This window comes from Epinephelus moara, chromosome 13, assembly GCF_006386435.1.
Source record: "Epinephelus moara isolate mb chromosome 13, YSFRI_EMoa_1.0, whole genome shotgun sequence".
Taxonomy (NCBI): Eukaryota; Metazoa; Chordata; class Actinopteri; order Perciformes; family Serranidae; genus Epinephelus; species Epinephelus moara.
The window spans coordinates 14,198,968-14,222,566 of NC_065518.1; the positions used below are offsets into that span (position 1 = coordinate 14,198,968).

The window sequence follows — 23,599 nt, forward strand, 5'->3', positions numbered from 1 at the left end:
ATTTCCGTTTGTAGATCTACTGAACATGAAACGCCGCCGCTGTGTGTCGTAAAGCAGGGAAACTAACGTGAACGTCAACTGACATGTACGTTAGGAGAAACTAGCTAGCTAAAGTGTTTAAAAAGCAACAAAAGCTAATTTATACGTCGTGTAGCGAGCAATTTAGAGGGTTATTAGTATTGTTCGGTTAGCTTAAGTTTAGCTAACGTTAGCTAGTTTACACTGTGGATGTTTTACGTCCAGCTCTTTTCAATATAAATGAGCAACTAGCCAGCTAAAGTGTTGGAAAAAGCTACAAAAGCTAATTTACACCATTTATTTCGTGTAGACAACTTGTTAGCGAGCAATTTAGAGGTTTATTAGTCTTGTTAGGTTAGCTTAAAGTTAGCTAACGTTAACTAGTTTACACTATGGATGTTTTACGTCCAGCTCTTATAAATATACATGGAAGAATATACCGAAGGAATGTCATTAAGGACGAACATTATGAGGAAGAGGAAGATATGTCTTACATGGGACCACCAGGTATGTGAAGTCTCAGGCAGTGCTGTCAGGCTGTGGCCACAATTTCCTATAAAAGAAACTAATAATGTATCTGTATATTTGTTGTTTCTTGACATGTACAGAGAGTGAAGACTTTGCAGAAGATGAATCCTGTGATGCCAACTTCATTGAGCAGACTGATAAGGGATACCGCTGTGCCATTGATGTGCCAAGTGTCCTTTACAAGTGAGTTTACAAAATAAACATGTTGTGATTGTTCTGTATCTCCCCCAAGTTGAAAAGCACAATATGTTTTGTTTGTAAAGAGCATAATGTGTTTGTACTGCAGATACATCATTGGGAAAAAAGGAGAGACACGCAGACGCCTGGAGTTTGATACAAAGACATCTATCAGCATCCCCAAACAAGGAGTGGAAGGACAGATAGGTGTGGCATATAATAAGAGCATCATTTAAGTTAGAGAGCACACTGTGAAACAAAAGACTTTCTCTTGACTTTCTTCCTTTGTCTGACAGTTATCACAGGTTCCCACAAATCTGCGGTCTCATCTGCAGTCACACGAGTCGAGGTCCTCATTGAGAGTTTCCGGAAGAAGCAGCCTTTCACGCACTTCCTGTCATTCCCTCTGAACGATCCCAAAATTCAAGAAGGATTCCTGAGCTTTAAAGACGAGGTGTTGAAGCAGTGCTCACAGGTAGTGTCAAAGGAATATGAAAGTGTAATGATGGGTGACAGTGGTGGCCATGTATTGGTTCAGATCAACACATTACATCCTAAATTAATTCACAATTTGTTCTGAATTGTGCAGGATCATGGAGTAGATGGAAGCATCTTTCAGAACGCCGCAAAGCTTCACCTGACCATCGGCACCCTGGCTCTGTTGAGTGACACAGAAGTGAGAAAAGCATGTGAACACCTTCAGGAGTGTCAAAACGTCATCAGGTAGGGGCCAAATAAGGTTATTATATCACACTAAGATTTAAACTGTGTAACTAAAAACAGCACAGTGGTGCAGTGGTTAGCACTGTGCCTCACAGCAAGAGGGTTCCCAGTTCAAATACAGGATGGGAGGTTTGCATGTTCTCCCTGTGTCAGCAAATACAGGANCGGCTTCCTCCCACAGTCCAAAGACGTGCAGGTTAATTGGTGACTCTAAATTGTGCGTAGGTGTGAATGTGAGTGTGAATGGTTGTCTGTCTCTATGTGTCAGCCCTGTGATAGTCTGGCGACCTGTCCAGGGTGTACCCTGCCTCTCACCCAATGTCAGCTGGGATAGGCTCCAGCCCCCCGCAACCCCCAACACGATAAGTGGCTATAGAAAATGAATGAATGAACTGTTCTGGTTTTACTGAAGATAAAAACAAGACTTAAAACCCAAAAGGATTACTGTTGAGAATAAATCTGGTGGTATTCTATATTTTATTAATTGTTAGCAAAGCTCGTGAAAACTTACAATGACTTGATCCTACTAACAAGTCTGTGTTGCCGGAGTGTGATGTAACTTATTCTTTTGTGCCAAGCACACGTCAGTGAGCTACACTGTTGCACCTGGGGACATGTTGGCACTGTAGTTTATTTCTTTAGTCAGTCCTGTGTACACTGTCCTTCATCCACCTATTTCCATCCGCCTATCCGGGACTGGGTCACAGGGGCAGCAGGCCAAGCAAAGCACCCCAGACGTCCCTCTCCCCAGCAACACTTTCCAGCTCCTCCTGGGGGACCCCAAGGCGTTCCCAGGTCAGATGAGATATGTAATCCCTCCAGTGTGTTCTGGGTCTGCCCCGGGGCCTCCTACCAGTGGGCTCTGCCCTGAACACCTCTAATGGGAGGCGCCCAGGAGGCATCCTAATCAGATGCCCAAACCACCTCAGTTGACCCCTTTTGATGCAAAGGAGCAGCGGCTCTACTCCGAGCTCCCTACAGATGTCTGTGCTCCTCACCCTATCTCTAAGGCTGAGCCCAGCTACCCCACGGAGGAAACTCATTCCCACTGATTGTATCCGCGATCTCATTCTTTCGTTCACTACCCAAAGCTCATCACCATAGATGAGGGTTGGAATAAACTGTCCTGCTGCTGTAAATACTTAAAGGGCACCAAATCTACGGCAGAAAGTAGTTACAGTAGTAACAAATACAGTGTTTACTTTGAATGGATTCTGGACTGAGTGCCATAGATGGGCTGAGTAAACTAGGTACCAACACATTTTTTCCTTGGTTTATTTAAGGGATTTGTTGACAAAAAGCAAACTATAGAATAACACAGGCCAGTAGTTTTTCTGTAATCCCTCTGATAAACTAACAAACAACACCAAAAACGTCATCAAACCTCCCTGGCAGAGGTAATAAGTAATCAATTTATGTCATTGTACCTTCCAAAGGTTGGATTGAATTGGATCTGAGTAGATTGAATTATAACGATTGGATAACAGGATTACAAGTTAACTCAGTTTCACATACACAAGAAAAAGTACTTGGAGTACAACAACGTTTTTACAAACAGAACATTGTATTGCTCGACATTCAGGGTCCAAAAAATATGACAGTAAAATCTAAAAGCAGCAGGATTCTACTCAGCATGTAAAGGTATGGACTTTGATTTTAGTTATTTCCAAGTCTGGTTCAGTATTGAAAAAAATAAAAGAGTGCAGAAAACTATTTGTGTTTTCAGACTGTTGCCTCTATTCTGTTTTCTAAAATGTAAAATTCAAATCTCTGAAAATAATAAAATGCTTATACAAGCTGAACGTTTTTCATGGCGTTTGGAGCAGTAAAAATGTTCACCACTGTTTGAGAGTACAGGCCAGAGTGAGCTTGATGTCGTCAAAAGCAAGGCAGGAAATCTGGCGTCTGACTGAACGCACACTCCTACACCTGCAAAACAGCTCTGCCTCAAGTGCTTAATAACTGAAACAAATCCAGACAGGAGGAAAAAGCAGGAATATGTTTAAATTGCACAGATACATAGCACCACAAATGACCAGATATTAAGCTTGTCTGAACATTTATGATTTATGCTGCAATCAGAAAAGTAAATGGACTGTGTTTACTGCAACTCCTTTTTGGTTCTTATTTATAAAAGAGACCAAAAACTATGGGAGGAAACTAGGATATAATATTCACTCGGTATGTTAAGAGAATATAATACAGGTATGGGTAACACTGGTTACTTTACTTCCTCTTGGAGCAGGGATTTGGTCTTTCATGGGCACAATTTTTTGGCAACATAATAGAAGACATTGTCAAAATGGAACATACGTGTCAACGGTTGGATTTTAAAACTGTTTATTTGTGTAATAAACATCCAGCAATTTGTACTCAGATGCCAATTATGATCTAAAAAATTTATGGAGGACTGAAAATTTGAGTCTGGAGAAGCAGGGAACTTTGAAATGGAAAATCTGGAGGAAACTTGTAAACCTGATGTTCCAGGTGAGTCACTGCAATCTGCTTTTTACTGTCTGCCCTTAGGGACATCACAGAAGGGAATCCACTGCAGGTGGAGGTGACGGGTATAGAGTACATGAACGATGACCCAGCCATGGTGGACGTCTTGTATGCCAAAGTCAATGTGAAAGACAAGTCAGACAAGTAAGTGGATCAGACACAAATTCTGTGAACAGTTAAATGAATTTACAAAGTTACTATGTTTTTTTCTCTTGCTGCTCTTTAGGCTGCAGGTGATTGCTGACCGGCTGGTAGAGCACTTTGTCTCAGCGGGGCTGATGGTCAGAGAGTGGGACAGGGTGAAGCTGCACGGCACTGTGATGAACACTCTGTTCAGAAAGGACTCCACAGGTAAAAACATTACATGCAAAAGGCGTATGTGCCAGTAGCTTGAGTAGAAACAAAGTTATTGACGCAGTACCTCCTGCCCTGTGACCACATTCGTACCTCCTGTCCTGTGACCACATTTGCACCTCCTGTCCTGTGACCACATTTGCATCTCCTGCCCTGAACCTATGTGACAGTGTCCTCTTATTATCTTTTGGCATGCACCTGAGCTGCAGTGACGACAAAGCTGAATCTTCAGCAGTTACAACAACAAATTCCTGAAGACAGGCATCTGGCAGCTAGTTCTCTGTTTGGCCACTGCTCTGTTTACGTGCACCAAGCGGCGTGTTTTCCAAGTACTCTGACAATGGCCTCATTCATTCTGGCCGTGGATAAAGTCCAGCCCCAGTTCTCAAATTTGTACTGAGCTGACCAACAACACAGCACAAGGGAGGGGCCGTGTCACTGCAGACCACGTTTGCCAGACTGCTGAAGATTAAACTGCAGTGTTTTTCCTCCTCCTTAGTCCCTGTTTCACAACTAAAGTGACCTTGATTGTCACCTTACAATTGCCCACTGTTGCAGCAAGTCAACATGTTTATTTGTTCAGGAGTTAACATGCATGTCTTTGTCCTGTGCTACATTGTTAAGCCTGTCTTTTACACTCCGGTGTTTTTCCAGTTGAAGACACGGGCGGCCCCGGAAGACAAGCCATGAGTGAAAGAGAGGCTTTTGACGCCAGAAACATTTTAAAGGTTAGAGGAAATTTACTCCTGCCTGCCCTTTCACATACTGCTGGATTATAGACACTCTGACCTGTTCTCTCTACTTGATATCACATAATTACACATGAGGATTTTGAAAGATTTTTTTTCTGTAGGCCAAATGAAAATGTAAAGGTAAGCCTGATTTAAAAAAACTGGGCAGTCAAACTTTATTTGTATGGCACCTTTCATACAGGTTAATGTAGTTCAAAGTGCTTCATAGATGTCAGATAGGCTGGTAATAAGACAGAAAAAGTGTAAAAACATAAAGGCAATTTAACAATTTGAGAGAAAATAAAAGAATAAAATCATGAAAATCTAATAAAAATAAATAATTTAAAAGCTATAATAACAGTGATAATAGTGAAATAAAACATTAGATTAGAGAACTAGATAAAAAGACAAAACAAGAATAAAAATTATGACAATAAAATACTGGTTAAAGCTATAAAATTAAAAAAAAAATGAAATATATAAAAGCCAAAAATGGCATAAAATAGATTAAAAAGGCTAAACAAAACAAAGACAAATAAAACCGGTAAGAGGGAAAAATATAACAAAGAAATAATAAAAAAAATAGATAAAATAAAAATAATAATCAATATTCATAGAGAACTTTTCTCACAAGAGATGTAGCTCAAAGTGCTTCACATTAAATATGCAACACATTAAAACTAAAGCAAAAAGGCCAGAAAAATTAGACAATAAAAAGACAGTAGAATAATAAAAATCAGAGAATAAATAATAAAATAAAATAAAAGAAAACAAAATAAAATAAAATAAATAAGCTAAAATAAAAATGAAATTTATTAAAAGACAAACTAAATAAATAAGTTTTCAGCTGTGTTTTAAAAAATGTTAAATGTTCAAAATAACAGAAAAAAATTTACAACATAAGTACAATAAAGTAAGTGAAATTTTTTTTATTATTTTTGCTTAAATCTGGAAAAAATAGAGAGCCTACTATAAGATATATAAGTTTGACTTAATGTTTAACTAAAATATATGTGGAAATTAACCAGCTTCTGTTTACTGTATTCATGCACCTGCAGCAGTATTGCACCACACCTGATGCAACACCGTCTGCACCTTCAGCACACTGTGTATAGGTTTTCAACTGTGGTTACATTTGAGTCTCACTGGGACTCGAGAGCTTGCTGATTAATAGGTCTTAAAAATAGATGGATTTAGTTGTTTGGGGGGGAACACTCTGACAGCACTCGAGCATGCACAGAGGATAATCTGGTTAATTTCGGGGCCGACTCACTCCCACCAATCGTAATGGTGTTATGATTTCAGGCGGGCACTAAATGATTGTGTTCCCAGACCAGCTGCGATGTGTAATTAGATGGTAACCCACCTGATCCACTCAGAAGCCACTTATGGTCGCCCCACTTTCAAATCACAAACACGTTGAGTATTTATACATATCCCCAGTGGGTAATCTGTGTGTGTGTGATGTTCTGTTTTGGGTGTAACTAATAAATAGGCCTTTTTCACAGCAGACATTTTGATTTGTCACAGTAGGGAAAGCAGCAGTGTTGCTAACAACATTAATGATGTCTCTGTTCTATTACAGCGTCCCAGTAAGGCATGATAGCGTGACAGCATGCACAACACCAGTACTCTGAAACTGGTGCAGCTAAATTAAATTCAGCCATCTTTAATTCTTTTCTTTACACATGAGCTTTTCCCACTGTGACAAGTCAAATTGTCTTCTGTAATTGTGTTAAGTCACATTTCAGGTAACAATTTTAAGACAAATGCTGTTTGCTATAGGTGCCTGAACAGAGTTATCACAAGTCAGTCAGATCCTGGTCATTCAGGACTTATTATAACAGTAATCTAAATAAATTTTGGTTATAAGGCACTTTTAAAGACATAGTTACAGAGTTCTTTACATGGTTGACTGCAATGACACAAAAAAAAAATCAGGAAATTTAAAAAGTAATCCAAAAATAAAACACCCAACAGTGATGAGATAAAAACAATAATCAGAATCAGATGTACTTTATTGAACCCCGAGGGGAAATAGTGATCTGTTACAGTCGTTCCGATGTGAAGAATAGAGAATTAAAAGAAGTAAGAATAAGAGTATGAAATAGAAATATGTAAATATAAAATAATAAATTCAATAAAATCGAAATAAGAATGTCCGTAAGTGTGTAAATACAAATATGTGCATTGTGCTACATTAACACCGTATAAACTAATAATACAATTATTTCCAGTAACATAAAAAGTGTGATATGCAGATCCCTTTGTTGTGTTCTAAATTTTACTTTTAATTTCAACAGTGCTGGTTTAAACATATAATATGTGATATTACTTTTAATAGTGCATTTCATTTTGTCGCCTCTCAGTGGCGCCATAAAACCTTACCGGAGAAACACCAGCTGATATGTATCAGAGTGAGAAAGGAATCATACAAGGCCACAGAATTTTAAAAAACAGTAATACAGTATTTTTCTCAAATGTTGTGCTACGATGCTACTCCAGGTGTGCCATGGAATTTTTTGATAACCACACATTATTATTGCAATATTCAACTGGGCCTATACAAAAAGTTATAAATTAATATTTAAGTGACTGTATCAGCATGTTGTGTGCCCCTGTTCCTAATAAAGAGGCGAAGTCTAGCTAAAAAAGTATAATTGAATTAACTTTAAAAAACCTTCATTCACGCGTGGGCATTGTAAGTGTGTGACACATTAAAAGCCTTGATATGGCACAAAAAGTTTGGAAACCACTGCAGTAGAGACCTTTATTTTATTTATATGATATTTCAATATCGATCCAGCTTACTGCTACTATGACACGCTGCTTATGCCAGCCACCAAGCTAACACACACAGTAACATAATAACATTACAACACTATAAAGTTATTTTTAGTATTATTTTTGCCACGGATAACAACGCTGGGCTACCACAAAATTGAAGTCAGCACACAACTTTACGGCTACAGTAGCTGTAAGGGTATTCAACTTATCTAAACTTAACGATAAGTTAGCAAGTTAACATTGCATTAGCTGAAGTTAAATGCAACTATTTAATTGGACTGAAGTGACATGACGTGAATAAAAGTAATGTATACAAAACTTCAGTGCATGTCCTCGTCTGTGAGCATAACGTCTGCCTCACGTCAGATTTTAATCGGTAGTAGTAGTAGAGTGCCACGAGAATGAGTCCTAAACCACAGAAATGAGTTAGCATTTTAGCACTCTCGGTTCCCTCGTCTCAGAGTCAATGGGTTTTTGAATGAATGAATCCCAAAGGTTTTTTAACAAGGCAACCAGGGCGACACTAAATTTTGTGTTGGCCTACAGAAAAACGCCTTCCCCGTGACTTCTCAACAGTAAAAACAGCTCCCACAATCCCATGCTACTTCATCATGTCATTAAAGTCTTCTATTATAGTTTTGATTAAGAGACCCCTAGCTGCAGAAATTACATATGGTGCATTTAAGATTTCTACAACCAACAATGCTGAAAAACAGGGTGTTAAAAACCTGCTATCTGGTGGTGTTATCTGCTGAAGAGTATATTGATTAAACCTGTTATCTGAGGGAACAAGAACACTCCTGTACAGCTCAAAGAAGAGAGTTTTGATTGATTTTTTTGTTAAAGCAGCACTTGTCAGAGTGAGAGTGTAAAATCTTCCAGGTTCGGTGTCTTTGTGTGTGTGACGACTGAAATGTGACACCGAGTTGACACTGCAGATAACAAAAAAAAGCTCTGAGATTCAGCCACCTTTCTTCTGCAGTGCAGAGAGAAAGTCTTTGTTTGAATAACAAAATCCTTCATTTTCTCCTCTCTGAAAATGCCACAAGGGTGCCGAACAAATGCTCGGTCGCCCGTCACCATGGTAACACCATGTTTGTGAGTGACAGGTTATTATTTTTCTCCACAAAGTTTAACAAGTTCACTTTTAAAGCAAAGTGCTGCCTATTCTAAATCATTTAGTGGTTAGTTTGTTGTTTTTTTTAAATCAGGAAATATTGTTATAATGGAAAAATAATGTGTAATCAATAAATCAGTCAAACTTTATTAGTATAACACATTTTAGGTTAGTGCAGTTCAAAGCACCTCAGGCCAATAATAAAGACAGAAAAAGTGTAGACTGTAAACATAACAAAAAAAGAAAATTCAAGACCAATACACGTTAAAAGACAATAAAAACTATGAAAATATGAAACAAAACGTATAAAAAGCTATAATAACAGTAATGATAGCAAAACACAGCAAAATGAAAACTATAAAAGGCAAAACGAGGATAAAAAAGACAGCAATGAAACACAATAGAATAGATTTTAAAGTTATACAACAACAATAATAATAAAAGTTTGACAAAAAGTAGATGAAATAAATTAAACAGACAAAACACAGCAAAGCAAATTAAATCTATGAGTGAAAATAATAACGATAATAATAATAATAATAAAACTGAAATAATTAATAATAAAAATAATAATTATAATAATAAAAGTTAGACAAAACTAGATAAAATAGATTAAACAGACAAAACACAGCAAAGCAAATTAAATTTGAGGGAAAATAATAATAATAATAAAAAACTAAAATAATAATAATAATTATAATAATAAAAGTTAGACAAATAGATTAAACAGACAAAATACAGTAAAGCAAATTAAATCTACGATGGATAAGAAAAACCTAAAATGATTAATAATAATAATAATAATAATAGTAATATAATAGTAATAATAATGATAAAACTAAAATAATTAATAAAATAATTATTATAATACTAAAAGTTAGACAAAAACTAGATAAAATAGATTGAAAAAACAAAACACAGCAAAGCAAATTAAATCTTTGAGGGATAATAATAATAATTACAATAATGATGATGGTGATGATAAAAAGATTAAAGAAAAAAATAAGTAAATAAAATAAAAGATTATAGTAATAAAATAAGTCAAAACTTTCAACATAAAGACAATAATGTTAATGAATATAAAGTAATTAATGTCTATAAACTATTCATGATAAAAAGCCCGACTGATAAGTAGGTTTTAAGTTTAAAAATGTCAGCTCTTCCAGTGGCTCTCAGATCCTCAGGCAGATTACGACTTTGTAATGATGATGAAGTTTTGTATCATTGAAGCTTTTATTTCATTATTTTAACGCTTTTGCTGTTTTCCTTACAGAAATTTGGCACATATCATTTTGGAGAGTTTGAGCTGAACACTGTCCTGCTGTCCCAGAGATACTCGACAGATTGTACGGGCTACTACACCTCCGCAGGAAGTGCCAGCTTCTCATGAGCTTCAGCAGGGCTGAGGAGACTCTCAGGTGGGGCATTAATAATTAATGAAGTTTCTAGGTTAGCAGAACACCAAAGCGCTGTCGACCACTAGGTGGCAGCATAAGGTTTGGGTTATATTCTTTTCATTTTTTTGCCTGTATCTGAACCAAAGTCTTTTTCTAAAATCCTCTGGGAACAGTTTATGTGGAAAAATCAAATGATCAGAGTGCAGAATGATTGAAAATTCACTCAAAAGATGAAACATGCAAAGTCACACTGAAATGCTCCAGGTAGTCAAATTTGTGTTTTTGTACTTCAGTCTCCATACAGTTGGTGTTCCTCAGGGAACCTGAGTCAAACAGCATCAGAATAAATGACACATAATACATTTTAATGGAACAGACAATCAAAAGAAAACTTGAATAAAAAACTTGAATATTTGTGATTTTGAAAGTAGAATGTGTTTACCTCTGCATGTTTTGGGAGATTGTATTTTGGATGGCAGTCACAGTGTAATTATGTTACGTTAGAGGAGGAGATGATTGACTGACTGTGTGAAATTGGATTGTTAAAGATGTGAAGACAGATGAGAGGCTTTAGATCAGTCCTGGATCAGGTTGTATCAAATATATAATAAGTGACGCTTTGTGGACAAATGACATTTAGGTACAATCTGAGATACTTGTACATGAGTGAATTCATTTGATATAAGTTTGTTGTTGTATACCTCTACTACATTTAGGAGACTGTTTTTCCATCTATGCTGCTATTACATCTTCTTCTTTATTACTACGTCTCCTTCTTCTTCTTGTTTACTACTACTACATCTTATTCTCCTTCACTAATGCCACTTCTCTTTCATTTTCCTCACTACTTCTTTTTCTATACTACTATGTCTTCTTCTTTACTACTTCTTCTTCTTCACTGCTACTTCTTTGTTACTAAGACTACTTCGTCTTCGTCTTCTTCTTCTTCACTACTACTTCTCCTTCCTTGTCTTCATTGCTACTACTCCTTGTTCTTCTTCACTACTGCTACCTCTTCGTCTTCTTCTTCTTCACTACTTTGTCTTTATCTTCTTCTTCTTCACTACTACTTCTTTGCTAAGACTACATCTTCTTGCTCCTCTTCTTCTTCATTGTCACTACTACTTCTTCGTTGTCTTCATTGCTACTACTCCTTCTTCTTCTTCTTCTTCTTACCTGAAACTACATCTTCTTGTTCTTCTTCACTACTGCAACTTCTTTGTCTTCTTTTTTCTTCTTCTTCACTACTACTACTTCTTCATCGTCTTCTTCATTGCTACTTCTTCATTGCTAAGACTACGTCTTATTGCGCTTCTTCTTCACTACTACTTTTTTTACTACTACTGCTACTACTACTACTATTACTACTGCTACGACGTCTTCGTCTTTGTGGTCATCACTAATATATCATCCTCTTCATCTCTACTACTTCTTTTTCTTCGTTATCTTTTTTGAGTACTTTCTTCCACCTCTGGATGATCATTTACTTTTTTTATCACCTGGTAAATATCACCATCCAAATACAGTGTTACCCTTAACGTTGTCTAAATGCCCTGACTTGTTCACTCTCGGGAGATTATTGGCTGGTTCATCTCATATACATTCAGTCCAGTCGCACAGGAAGTCAGTATTAACGGCAGATTATGAATAATTTAAGGAGTCCTGCTGCACCGTCTCACCTGGTGACCATGACAGCTGAAATAGCTGATCAAAGTTTTATAACCGTTTTTCAGCTGATACTTCGAGCAACTCAGACTTTCTCTTGCAGACTGTGAGACTTTAACGTTTATAAGGAAATAATTTCAAACTAAATCATAAAAACTTTCATAACTGTCCAAAATTCTGGTTTCACCCTGACCATTACCAAGTATCACCCATTTCCTTTCATCTTACTGCCTCATGAATGTGTTAATGCGTCACTGACATGATTTATTACACCAGTCTTGGTTTTTTTTCCCCTCCATCTTTTTTATCTGTGCCCTCCCCGCATGAAGCCGCAACCTCGTTCCCACTCCCGTCTGTCGGGTGTGTCAGTGAATACAGACATCGGACAGAGCCTGTGCCACTTGCTCCCGCCATCAGAGCTTTTTTCAGCCCTCCCCTCAGCTGGCGATGCGCTCTGCTTGGCATGCAGGAGGGCAGTCGCACAGCGGCCAAAAGTTACACTGATGGAAACTGAGGGCGCTTTTTGTTTGTCAGCTCTGCCATCCCTTGCTGTCCACCCTCCCATTTCAGCAGTGGCGTGACTTCTTTTTTTTCCCTGTTCTCCTGGAGCCATGTCAACAGACGCCATTAGACAGGGACATGCAAATTTCGTCATCGGAAAACAGCCAGCCAGTCAGGCCTTCCATAAAATTTATCTTTTCAGACCCAGGAAAGGCCTAATTATCCACTCCCTGTCTCCTGAGAGCATGCTTGTTAGTGGGTCAGGAGTACACATCCAGCCACAGAACGCCACTCTCAGGTAACAGTGAGGGCTCTGGGATTTGCCGATACTATTGTTCAAAAGCACACGCAGAGCGAGAGTGAGAAGATCATTTGCAAGTTAATGAAATTCATTGAGAACGTGCATCCTTGTTTGTTTTGGCAGTGACATGATTAAGGATGCGCTGGGCAGATGTCTTCACTAATGATGGTACTGAAAACACGTGGAGGAACATACATCATCTGCAGACACACTCAGACACCGAAGACATTTAATTTGTCACCAGATTTCTGTATAAGGTGTTCAGATTACATGTTTATTTAAGTGACCATATGTGTGTTCTGATGCATAGATTAAGAACATGTTGGACTGTAGGGCTACAACTAATGATTATTTTCATTGTCGATAAATCTGCGTATTATTTTCTCAATCAGTGTATTTGTTTTTTTGACTATAAAATGTCAGAAAATGGGGAAAAATGTCGATCAGTGTTTCCCAAAGCCCAAAATGACGTCCTCAAATGTCTTGTTTTGTCAGTCTCAATCTCATTACTCAATCAGTTATCATATTAGTTGGTGATAAATTTAATATTTGACAACTAATCAGTTAATCATTTTTAGCAAAAGACAAGCATGGTAAAAGTCAGGCTTTTCAACTATTTCAATGGTATTTAATCTTCTGATATGAAAGGGATACTTTGCTGATTTTCAACCAGGTCTGTGTCACTGCAGTCTGGTGAGTGTGTGCAGATGAACAGTGTTAAGGCGTCCCGCATGCCGCCAGCTCTCAGAGTCCCCCACCTATCCACTAGCCAAATCTGCTGGATGATGTAAAATTATGGTGCATTTTTGCTTACAGTACAGATGGGGACTTTCTGGCATTGCTTGCACGAGGGAATACCAAACACGGTTTATCTGCACACACTCCCCACACTGAAGTAACACAGACCTGGTTGAAAATCAGCAAAACGTCCCTTTAAATGTGCCAGTGCAATCTTTTACATCTTTTGAGGTTGGTGTGTTTGCAGCTTGTTTTTGCAGAGTCTTGTTTATTGTTGGTTGCACAGTAGTCTCGTTATGGGTTCTGCTTGACATCATATTTAAGATTACTCCATTAATGTAAATTCACTGCAATTGACTCATTCTAAGTTTTTTTTCATTGCGATCCCTGATAAAATCATGTATTGTTCCATCCCTATGTTCCGCCAAGTGCAAGGGTGTCTCTTAAGGTTCAGTGTGTAGGATTTAGTGGAGTCAGCCATGTTGCACCACCATGTTTCTACAGTAGCTTAGCACGGACAAACTAAACGCTGACTCTAGATAGGTAAGTGTGCGTTTTCACAGTTTTTAATCACCTGGTTTGTTTGTTTTGGAAAGGAAGAGACCTCTGTGGATAATTAAGCTCATAATAAAAACTTCCTGAATAATGAACACTGAAGGAATTCTTACCGGGAGAAGTTTCAGATCGTTGCAATATGCAATGCTCACCACTAGATGCCACTATATCCCCCTAAATCTCACACTTTGTTCCTTTAAATACTGCTTGTCAATGCTACGTGCGAATGGGTCTTTAAATCACTTGTTTTGTTCAACTAACAGGCCAAAATAAAAAGTTATTTAATTTACAAAGATATAAAACAGAAAAAAATGGCAGATTTTTACATCTGAGGAGCTGGAACCAGCAAATCAGCAAGTCACATTTTAGTCAGAAATCAAAGTCAGAAATTAACAAAAATACTACATACAGTATTTAGTTTTTTCTAGAGATCTTTTTACGGTGTGGGAAATGATTTGGATTGAACTGGGTGAGCTCGCCGCCCGGCATACATATTTTTCTGTCCCTGCCACATCCCTCACCCTAATTAGTCAGCTCTGAGCTTCCTGCTGTGGGAACTTCCAACCTGACCCTTGAGATTTCGAGACTAGCATACGTCCCTTTCAATAAGCCGGATAAATGAGACCTCAGTGTCTGTTTGTGTTACGGCGGACCCATTTCCTCTGTGGATCTGCATCCTTATTTCTGAAGATCGGAGGAGACACAGGAGCTGGGTTTTAATTAAAATGTTAAACAGTTTAGTTGTCTGTGCAGGCATGTGTGCATATGTGCTTGTTTACATACATTGGTGAGCCTTACGATTAAATAAAACAACGGTTTATTTACTTTTCCCCCCTTGTGAAAATTGTAGAAAGAAAAAGCTGTGATTTTAAAAAGAAGTGAAAGCAAAGCAATCACTCCGATAAGCTCGTAAAGCTCACAATGAACCTCGCAATAATGAGAATTAATTCATGTTTGGTAAGTCTTGTTTTATCTCAAGCAAGTATTGTTTAGGCCTCCATCCAATTTGCATATTTAATTTCATGCCAGTTTTCACAGTAGCCATTTTTTATGCAGACTCTGTTTGAAATAGGTCTTACTTGATCAATGTCAAACTTCTTTATAGCACATTTTGATATTCAGAACCGCACTGTGCAATTTCTCAAAGCGTGATTAGAAATTAAGCGTTCATTCAGAGGAGCCGGCGTTAACATCTGCTGGGGGAAACAAAAAAGACGATGTTTGACAGACGTGACCTTTTAATACAGTAGATATGTTTGATTTGTGTGCTCGGAGTAATAACGCACATGAAATCGATTAAGCGCCTAATTACTTTTTAAGGTCACGGTTAAGTTTTACCCATATGTGCCTTAAAGCTGGAATGCTGATCAGGTTCGTAGAATATTTTAATCCAAATCCAATTAACTGAGAGGGTGAACTTGACAGTAAGGAAGCACTAAGATGACATTTGAGTTGGTTGCTTTGCACTCCTGGTGTCATGTTTTCCACTTAACAAGCTTGAATCATAAGCTTGCTTTAAGAAGGTCTTTTGATCGATCAAACACATCTATCCACGAGAAGCTACAAAGGTGAAAATGATCCTGCCAGACTAAGCCAGCGAATCTTTCAAATTGGATATTGTTAGCGGTGAAATATGACAGCGCGCCTTGGCTTTGATTGTTCTCTCATGTTGGAAGTGACTCTCCAGCTGAGTGTCAGCGCCGTTTGAATGTCACACTAATCACTCTGTCACTTAATGGGCACGAGCGGCCTTGACGGACAGCCAAGGCGAGAGTATTTGAAATGTCTAATCTGTGTCTCCAGCGAGGAGGCAGGTGATCCCTGCAGCAGCTCTTTGTCATTCAGAGCGCCGAGTCTGGAGGCTGCCTGCAGCTGTCCACGTCTGTTTACTGCTGGAGGCATTCACACAGGGAGGAGAGGCAGAAGCCCGGTGTGTTTGAACAGCAGGTAGTCACTCAAAACGGCTGTTTACTATATGTACACTTTGCACAAGGAGTTTAAAACAGGGCTGCAACAAATTTTCATTATCGATCCAACTCTATTACTTTTTGGAGATTGTTTATTGTGTGAAATGTTGGAAAGCACTGAAAAAAAGCTCAGAACAATGTAGCAGAATCGAAGATGATGTCCTGAATTAGCTTGTTCGCTTGTAGCTTGTTTTGTTAGACAAACAGTTCAAAACCCAAATGTATTAAATTTATAATGACATAAAAGAGAAAGGTATCAAATCTTCCATTTGAGAAGCTGGAACTAGTAAGTGTTTGCCATTTATTAAAAGTATTTGGTTACTTCAATGTGACATAAAAGCAGTTTATTTAGCATCAGTAACTTGAAGTATTTTGGTGCTGGAAATATTGTCTTCTCATGAAACTTTGCTTTCTGTGCAGCAGAAAGACGCAAATACCTTTGAAACTGCCGCATTAAATACAGAGCAAAAGTGCTGTGGCATTCGCTTTTGCTCAAGAAGTAGAAAACCTACAACTATCGGAATGCACTGCACCACAACGGACCATTGAATTCTCCTGCTGGTTGGTGCGATGCGAGTGATGCGAGGTTACAGTTATAGAGTGTGCTAAAATATGTTTATGAAAACATTTGAGGCGAGAAATAGGCAACTCTGTGAAGGAATCTTGGTTCATATTTGATCAGCACTGCTTTGTTCCATCTCAGTTTTTTTTTAGCCTCCATTTTTAGAATTCAGGAAACAGTATGGCACCCACTTCCTGTTCACAAATTCTCATATTACAGCTAAACAGTGCACTAAAGTATGTTTCTTAAGACATTTTAGGTGAGAAATAAGGAACTCAGTAACATAATTTTGGTTTATATTTGAACAGTACTGCTTGGTTGAACAGTTTGATCGGAGTTTGGTTTGAGTTTGAGAGCGACGCAGAGGCAGGTCTCTCTCTAAATCTGCCTCTTTTCCATTTGTGTCAGTGGTGGCGGGCGTACGAAAATGCAGAAGCACAGTATGTCATCTGAGCAACACTCCTGGAGCCAGCGCGTCATCCAGCTGTGGTTAACCTCCAGCTTACCAGTACATCTCCCTGCTTGAATTTTCATTGGCTCTAGGGCTGTTGCTCGAACTACAGATTGTGCTTTCAAAGTTTTGTACGCTCGCCACCACAGACACAAAGAGTATAGAAGCGGATCAAGAGAGAGACCTCCCCCCTTCTCTCTGTCTCCCACTCAGACTGAGGTCAAACTGTAAAACTACTCAGTGCTGATCAAATATAAGCCAAAAGTCCTCTAGTGCACTGCCTATTTCTCACTTAAAATGTTTTCAGAAAGATGTTTTAGTGCACTGTTTGGCTGTAATACAAGAATTTGTGAACGAGAAGTGGGCGCCATATTTTTTCCTGTATTGTAAAAATGGAGGCTGAAAAACTGAGATCCAATAGCAAAACTAAGCAGTGCTAATCAAACATGAACCAAGATTCTGCTTCTGTGTTGCCTATTTCTCAGCTCAATTTTCAGAAACTTATTTTACCAACATATTTACAAATATACTTACTGCCTCAAGCGAGTCTCTCAGGTCTTGTTCACGAGTGAGGAGAGAATGGCGTGTGAGATGGATGGACGGTTTGGTGCGGCGTCTGCAGTGATGCAGGCACTGCACCAGACTGTCGCGGTGAAGAGGGAGCTGAGCTGGAAGGAGAAGCTTTCGATTTACTAGTCCATCTACGTCCCAACTCTCACCTATGGTCATCAGCTCTGGGTAGTGACAGAAAGAATGAGATTTTGGATACAAGCAGCCGAAATGAGTTTCCTCCGTGGGGTGGCTGGGCTCAGCTTTAGAAACTCAGACATCTGGAGGGAGCCCGGAGTAGAGCCGCTGCTCCTTCGCGTCAGAAGGGGTCAGTTGAGATGGTTCAGGCATCTGATCAGGATGCCTCCTGGGTGCCTTCAGCTAGAGGTACTCTGGGCACATCCCACTGGTAGGAGGCCCCGGGGCAGATCCAGAACATGCTGGAGGGATTACATATCTCATCTAGGCTTGGGAACACATTGGCGTCCCCAGGTGGAGCTTGAAAGCGTTGCTAGGGAGAGGGTTTAACTGTAACTCAAGGTTGTTTGTTCCCAGCTGGTCGACATATTTCCTGTGTCAAAACGTCCATGCTTGCATTTCAACACCTACCAGTGAGGGTGTTTATCGGTCTGGTGCAGCGCAGTGCATTCTGGTAGTTGTAGGTTTTCTACCTCTTGAACTAAAGCAAATGCCACAGCACTTTTCCTCTGTTTTCTCTGGTCATGTAGCTCTAATTTCAAAACTATTTGCATTTTTCTATTGCACAGAGAGCCCAGTTGTAAGATAGGACCATCTTTCCAGCAGCGAAATACTTCTTTAAGGACTGTGGAGGTGTCTGTATTTAAATTTCAAATGAACTTCGTCGGGACTTTAAAGCAACATTTATTGATTTTCTGTCTGTTTGGGGGGCAGCAGAACAAGCTGGACACACAACATTAACATATTATCACCTTTCATTGTGAATATGGCAAATGTTTTAGCAACGTTGCCTATTTCCACTCACAGCAGACAAGGAGCAGCATTAGCATTCATTTGGAGTCGCGTCTCTGGCCACCTGACAAATATAAGTCCAATATTCTCTCTTTTTAGTTCTGTTTTTGATCTCCACCAACTCATGGGGGAAATATCTGGCTCTTCAGCTGCTAAATGCTCCACTATGTTCGCCAGCTAGTCTCTACCAACATGATCGATTCAGTTTTAATATGCAGACACCGAGCTTCACCGCTGTAAACTCTCTCTGTATCGGACGCTATAATCTGCTAAACAAATCCTCCATCTGACTTCAAGTGTTTTATCCATCCACTCCAAAGTGTTGCGGTGTTAAATCCCTTCACACAGCACTTAATGCTGTTCATTATTAGTAGGAAGTAGAGTAGTGAAACTGATGAGGATTTGTCATTTATAGTAGTGGGTATAAGCTGGATATGCAGCCTAAAAATAAATCATCTGTAGAGACTGAGCATGTCAAGAGTTCAGGATATTAGCCGGCTTCTGTCTATTGAGTATGTTTAATTGAAAAAAAAAGGTGCTGCACTCTGTGCCACCCCTGCCGCAGCTGCCTGCAGTGCAAAAACAGCAGCTACAGTACTTTTCCTGGCAAATGCAAACTGCTGCCAGACTGCTCTCAACTAACTTTGCACTTTTAATAGCTGTGTGACCCAGTTTGAATCCAATTGAATTAGATCTATACGCGTTTAGAGCAGCTCCACTTACAGCTGTAAGTCACTCGAGATTACTTATTAAATGCCTCCCGATGTGGTTTATTCTCTCCTCCACTTTCAAAATAACTTCCTTTGACGTTTCCCCTATCCAGGAACTCACTCTCAGACTTCTTTTTTTTCCTCATGCACACTTTACAGTGGCAGCTCCTATCACAGGGAGTAACTGCTCCACAAACAAGCAGTGGTGGCTGCTGTAGTGGAAATGTAGCTGCACCATTTGTTTGTTTCATTGTCATCAATATTTAATGCCTTAATGTACAGGCTTGCACTTCAACAAATGAGAATTTGCAATAGCTGCCAGGTATGCGCATGCATTCACACGCACACAACCTCACAAACACTTGACCTCCATGGCAGATTTAAGCTTCACTGATAGAAAGCTGCTGTTGCTACAGAGTGGGCACAGCTTTGTGGACAAACAGAACGAGATACAGACCCGTTGGTCACAGCTTAAAATGCTCCACTCCTTTTAGGCGTCACATGGAATTGTAAACTTCCAGATGCATCAGGAGTTATGAAGGGGGTGTGGTAAAAGTGTAGGGGCGGGGTAAACCATCACCAATGGGAAAGGAACTCTGCTTTGTCCAGGGATGCCTCCCACAAGTGTCTACGACAATGGCGGTTATCAGCTGTTGCTGCCCCCCAACCCCCCATCCATTAGAAATAAATTCTAATTCTGTGGGAAACACTGCATGCTCATAGTAATAAGCTCAGAGTCTAATGCTGGGTTCACACTACACAACATTTTGTATGTTCTGAGGAGTCACTATGTCAGATTAGGCGAATGTGGAGTCATAAAGTTGTCCCGTGACTTGGCCTGACGGATATGACAGACTACACATTGGTCCACGACCAATCATAATGGGTCGTCTTTCGCCATTATTTTCCTTTTTTACTCTGTGTGGTAACGACCCTAGAGGAAATATCAAAAGGCCAGGGTGTTGTTGCCGTACAATTGTCTACAGTAGCAGTTTGCTCTGTGTTTCTATCGGTCAAAGTGACGGCTTTGACAAGAGAAGTCGTGAACGACAAAAAGAAAATCAAACATGTTGGACTTTCTGTCAAGACGCCGTGAGGCATCCCAGACATGGCGTCGGTTGTCGTCTAGTATGACACCCTGCAGGAGATAAAATGACGGATTATCGCTTACGACACTCGTCGTTCATGATCTGAGCCAACACCGTGCGACGCTGCGCAGGGCTATAATAATCGGACTGATATGATGTAGTGTGTACCAGGCATTAGACAGCATCACAACTATTATTGCGATTTTCACTTGCCCTGCAATTTCATTACAAAAAAAATGCCTATAAATATCACAACATGCATCACAACTTGAAAAGCTGCCATGAAATCAAGCATTTTACACAGCAACAATCCCAATAACATTTCGCGAAAACCTAAAGGGACTGATTGTAATTAATTGCTCATTAATTTCATTCATTTTCTCATTTGTTATTTTCCATCTTGAGGTGCGCTCTCCCTTTATTTTCTTCCTTGCTTGAGGACGTCCTGCCCAACATCATAGTTCATTTTTATTTCGCTCCACCCTTAAAACCCCAGCAAAACCAGTAGGCCTTTGTTGGTGGGGCAAAACTTAACATGACTTCAGTAAATGAGCTGGATTTTCATCTATTTGTTTTCCCCTTTCTTTAGCATTATGCCAATGTAATGTCTGTATGAATCCTCTTATGTGTGTGTCTGTGTGTGTCTTTCTGCAAAGTGTGATTATGTTACGTGAATCAGTTAAGGCACTTTCCACGTACGTGTTATGGGCCACCCCACTGCCCAGCTCGCTTATAGCCAATTGGTATGAACACAAACACACCAGCTCGCTTATAGCCAATTGGTATGAACACAAACACACACACACACACACTTGACCTCCATGCTGAATGTCGCCTCCTAAGGCTACATCCACACCAATATGTTTTCGTTTTAAAATGCATAACTATTGCTACATTTACGCTCACACTACTCCAGCACTTTGAAACTCCTAAAACAGAGACCTTTGAAAACACTGCTGCCCCCTTTTTTGTTGTAAACTCCTGGGTTGCATTTCAGACTGGACGCTCAGAAATGGAGACATTTGAAAATAATAACTCACACGCCCACGTTTGCCTTCTGATTGGGTCTTATCAGTTAGGCTACTACCGGTCAAGCCAAAACGTAGCTAGGTCACCACACCTTCTTCTCAGTTCCACCTCCTCATCGGTGCGAGCAAAGAAATCTCTGGTCTTACTTACTGCCATCCCCTTAGTTTTTTTCTGTTGCTAAGCAAACAACTACAGAGTAGACAGTCTGCTTCACGTCTACATCAGCACGCACACGCCCAGTGTACGTGAATGATCATGTCATATGCGTTTTAAGGCGTGTTAGTACGGATGTAGATGATTTCTGAAACAGTGCTAAAACGCTAGTGTGCATCTCAAAATCTGTTTTAAAATAAAAATGTCCAAGTGTGGATGTGATCTAGGGCAAAAACTGTGGCCGCCAAAGGATGGGGAAATTTTGGGGACCGACTACCTGACAGAGCGAGCTGTAGAGCTGCTGGCTGCAGCTAATAAAACATTGGGGTGGAATATACACAAGTTAATTAAATAACAGAACATAAAGGCAGCGATGTGATTTGATGCAGCAAAGTCATTTAACCCACTAACATTTTAAGTCAAGTTTTACTAATATTGAAAATGATCTTGTTCTGTCATTAGTCAGTAGCACATTATTCTATTACTTCATAAACAGAAATTGAATCAAGAGTTATAATTGATCATTTTAGCCATTTATCAAGGACACACGTCAAACACTCACTTGCTCAGCTTCTTAAATGTGAGGATTTGCTGCTTTAATTTGTTTTACATCATTTTAAATTGAACGTCTATGGGTTTTATGTTGTTGTTCAGGCAAAACAAGCAATTATGAAGATGTCACCCAGGATATTTTTCACTATTTTCTGACATTTTTTAGACTACATAATACATTGAGTTATTATAAAATAACCAACACAGTCAGTGAAGATGAAAACAATCATTAGTCGCAGCCCTAGGGTGTTATAAAGTACAAATATTGATAACTGATTATGTGTTGCAGGTCATGGATGAGGATTTCCCATCAGATGATGAACACGAACGGACTCACAACAACGTCTCTTTGCATCTTTGCTGAATCTTGTTGAAATCAGTCGGAAAATGAACATTTGTTTGGGTTGTGTTTTTCTTTCATGGTGACAGGAGGTGCTACATTTTAACATTCTGCTTAAATCTGGCGGGGATGAATAAATAAATGTGTAAAGCATCCACCCTTGGCCTTTTGCAATTAATTGTTGTGTACCAGGGATTCCTGAAGCGATCCTCGCGGAGTTGTTACATCAAGTGAGAATATGTACCGCCACGATAAGCGGCGGAGCTCGTGTTGGGCCTTATGAGCTGTTTGTAAGACAGAAAATGGGATGTGTTTGCTTTGCAGACGGCAAATATTTACAGATAAACAACCTTTTGAATTTTGCCGCTTGCTGTCTTGTCTGATGTTATTCAAATGAAGCTTCCCTTCTCCTGTACTCCTTTTGTGTAAACTGATTATGTTTGGTGAACAGGATAGATAAGTTCTATCAACATCTGCCTAGAGAGGAACACGGGGAGCTGATGACATCAGTTAATCCCCTCACAATTAAAGGCACTCTTCCACAGCGTAACTCTGATATGTAGAGATTTCTGACTAGCTGTGTGGAGCTGCCTCCATGTTTTTTATACATACGAGTAGAGGACTGTTTTGTTGCTGTTTTGTCCAGACAGTTTTACTAATTTTTCAAAAAATATATAATAACACAGTACGTACACAGGAAGACAAGCAACATGAAACAGTAATGACTAGAAGGGCACTCGAATAAAACAGACCTCCGCTAAGGCCAATAGTCCTGTCTTCTTTAATATGCAAATCTGAGAGCGCAACCACTTTACATGTAGTCACAGAAATGTCTCTAAATTGCACTTGATAAACATTAACTGCCCCTTGCAACTGTCGTAAAACAGCGTAAATAAATATACAAGTAGTAAGAGACGGTGTTTGCAAGATTTTTCTCGCTTTTATTGAAGTTGTACCTGTCACTGTCACATCCTCTGACAGACGCTGATTAAAAACCTGGAAATATGGTATGTATTGGTGTTATCTGTTCATATTTTAGGATGGATAAGTCTTTACCGCTGTTCTCTGCAGGTAAATTTGAGCACCTTGTCATTTTAACATGAAAAAAAATCAC

General features: G+C 39.3%; 2 protein-coding genes across 4 annotated transcripts in view; both read left to right on the forward strand.

Moving 5' to 3' along the window:
- The window catches only part of LOC126399584 (testican-2-like), a 109,383-nt gene that overhangs the window by 3,885 nt on the left and 81,899 nt on the right, over positions 1–23,599 (forward strand). The gene's annotated exons all lie outside the window — the stretch shown is intronic.
- ascc1 (activating signal cointegrator 1 complex subunit 1) lies at positions 386–22,849 on the forward strand. 3 transcript variants are annotated; one of them, XR_007570909.1, is made up of 11 exons: positions 386–525; positions 627–729; positions 833–930; positions 1,020–1,198; positions 1,313–1,446; positions 3,973–4,092; positions 4,175–4,299; positions 4,957–5,030; positions 10,211–10,355; positions 12,925–12,969; positions 22,435–22,849. XR_007570909.1 is itself a non-coding variant. In XM_050059667.1 (10 exons), exons 1-9 carry the CDS (start codon positions 411–413, stop codon positions 10,325–10,327), a joined length of 1,065 nt encoding a protein of 354 aa, XP_049915624.1. In that variant the 5' UTR covers positions 386–410; the 3' UTR covers positions 10,328–10,355; positions 22,435–22,849. The 3 variants fall into 3 exon arrangements, 1 of the variants encoding a protein (XP_049915624.1); XR_007570910.1 differs by lacking the exon at positions 12,925–12,969 and adding an exon at positions 15,898–16,041; XM_050059667.1 differs by lacking the exon at positions 12,925–12,969.

Bases quoted from the DNA above. Each gene is read 5' to 3' on its own strand.
- ascc1 (XM_050059667.1), top strand. From the start codon at position 411: ATGGATGTTTTACGTCCAGCTCTTATAAATATACATGGAAGAATATAC. The intron at 931-1,019 runs GTGTGGCATATA...TTTGTCTGACAG, and splicing joins AGGAGTGGAAGGACAGATAG to TTATCACAGGTTCCCACAAA. The intron at 5,031-10,210 runs GTTAGAGGAAAT...TTTTCCTTACAG, and splicing joins ACGCCAGAAACATTTTAAAG to AAATTTGGCACATATCATTT.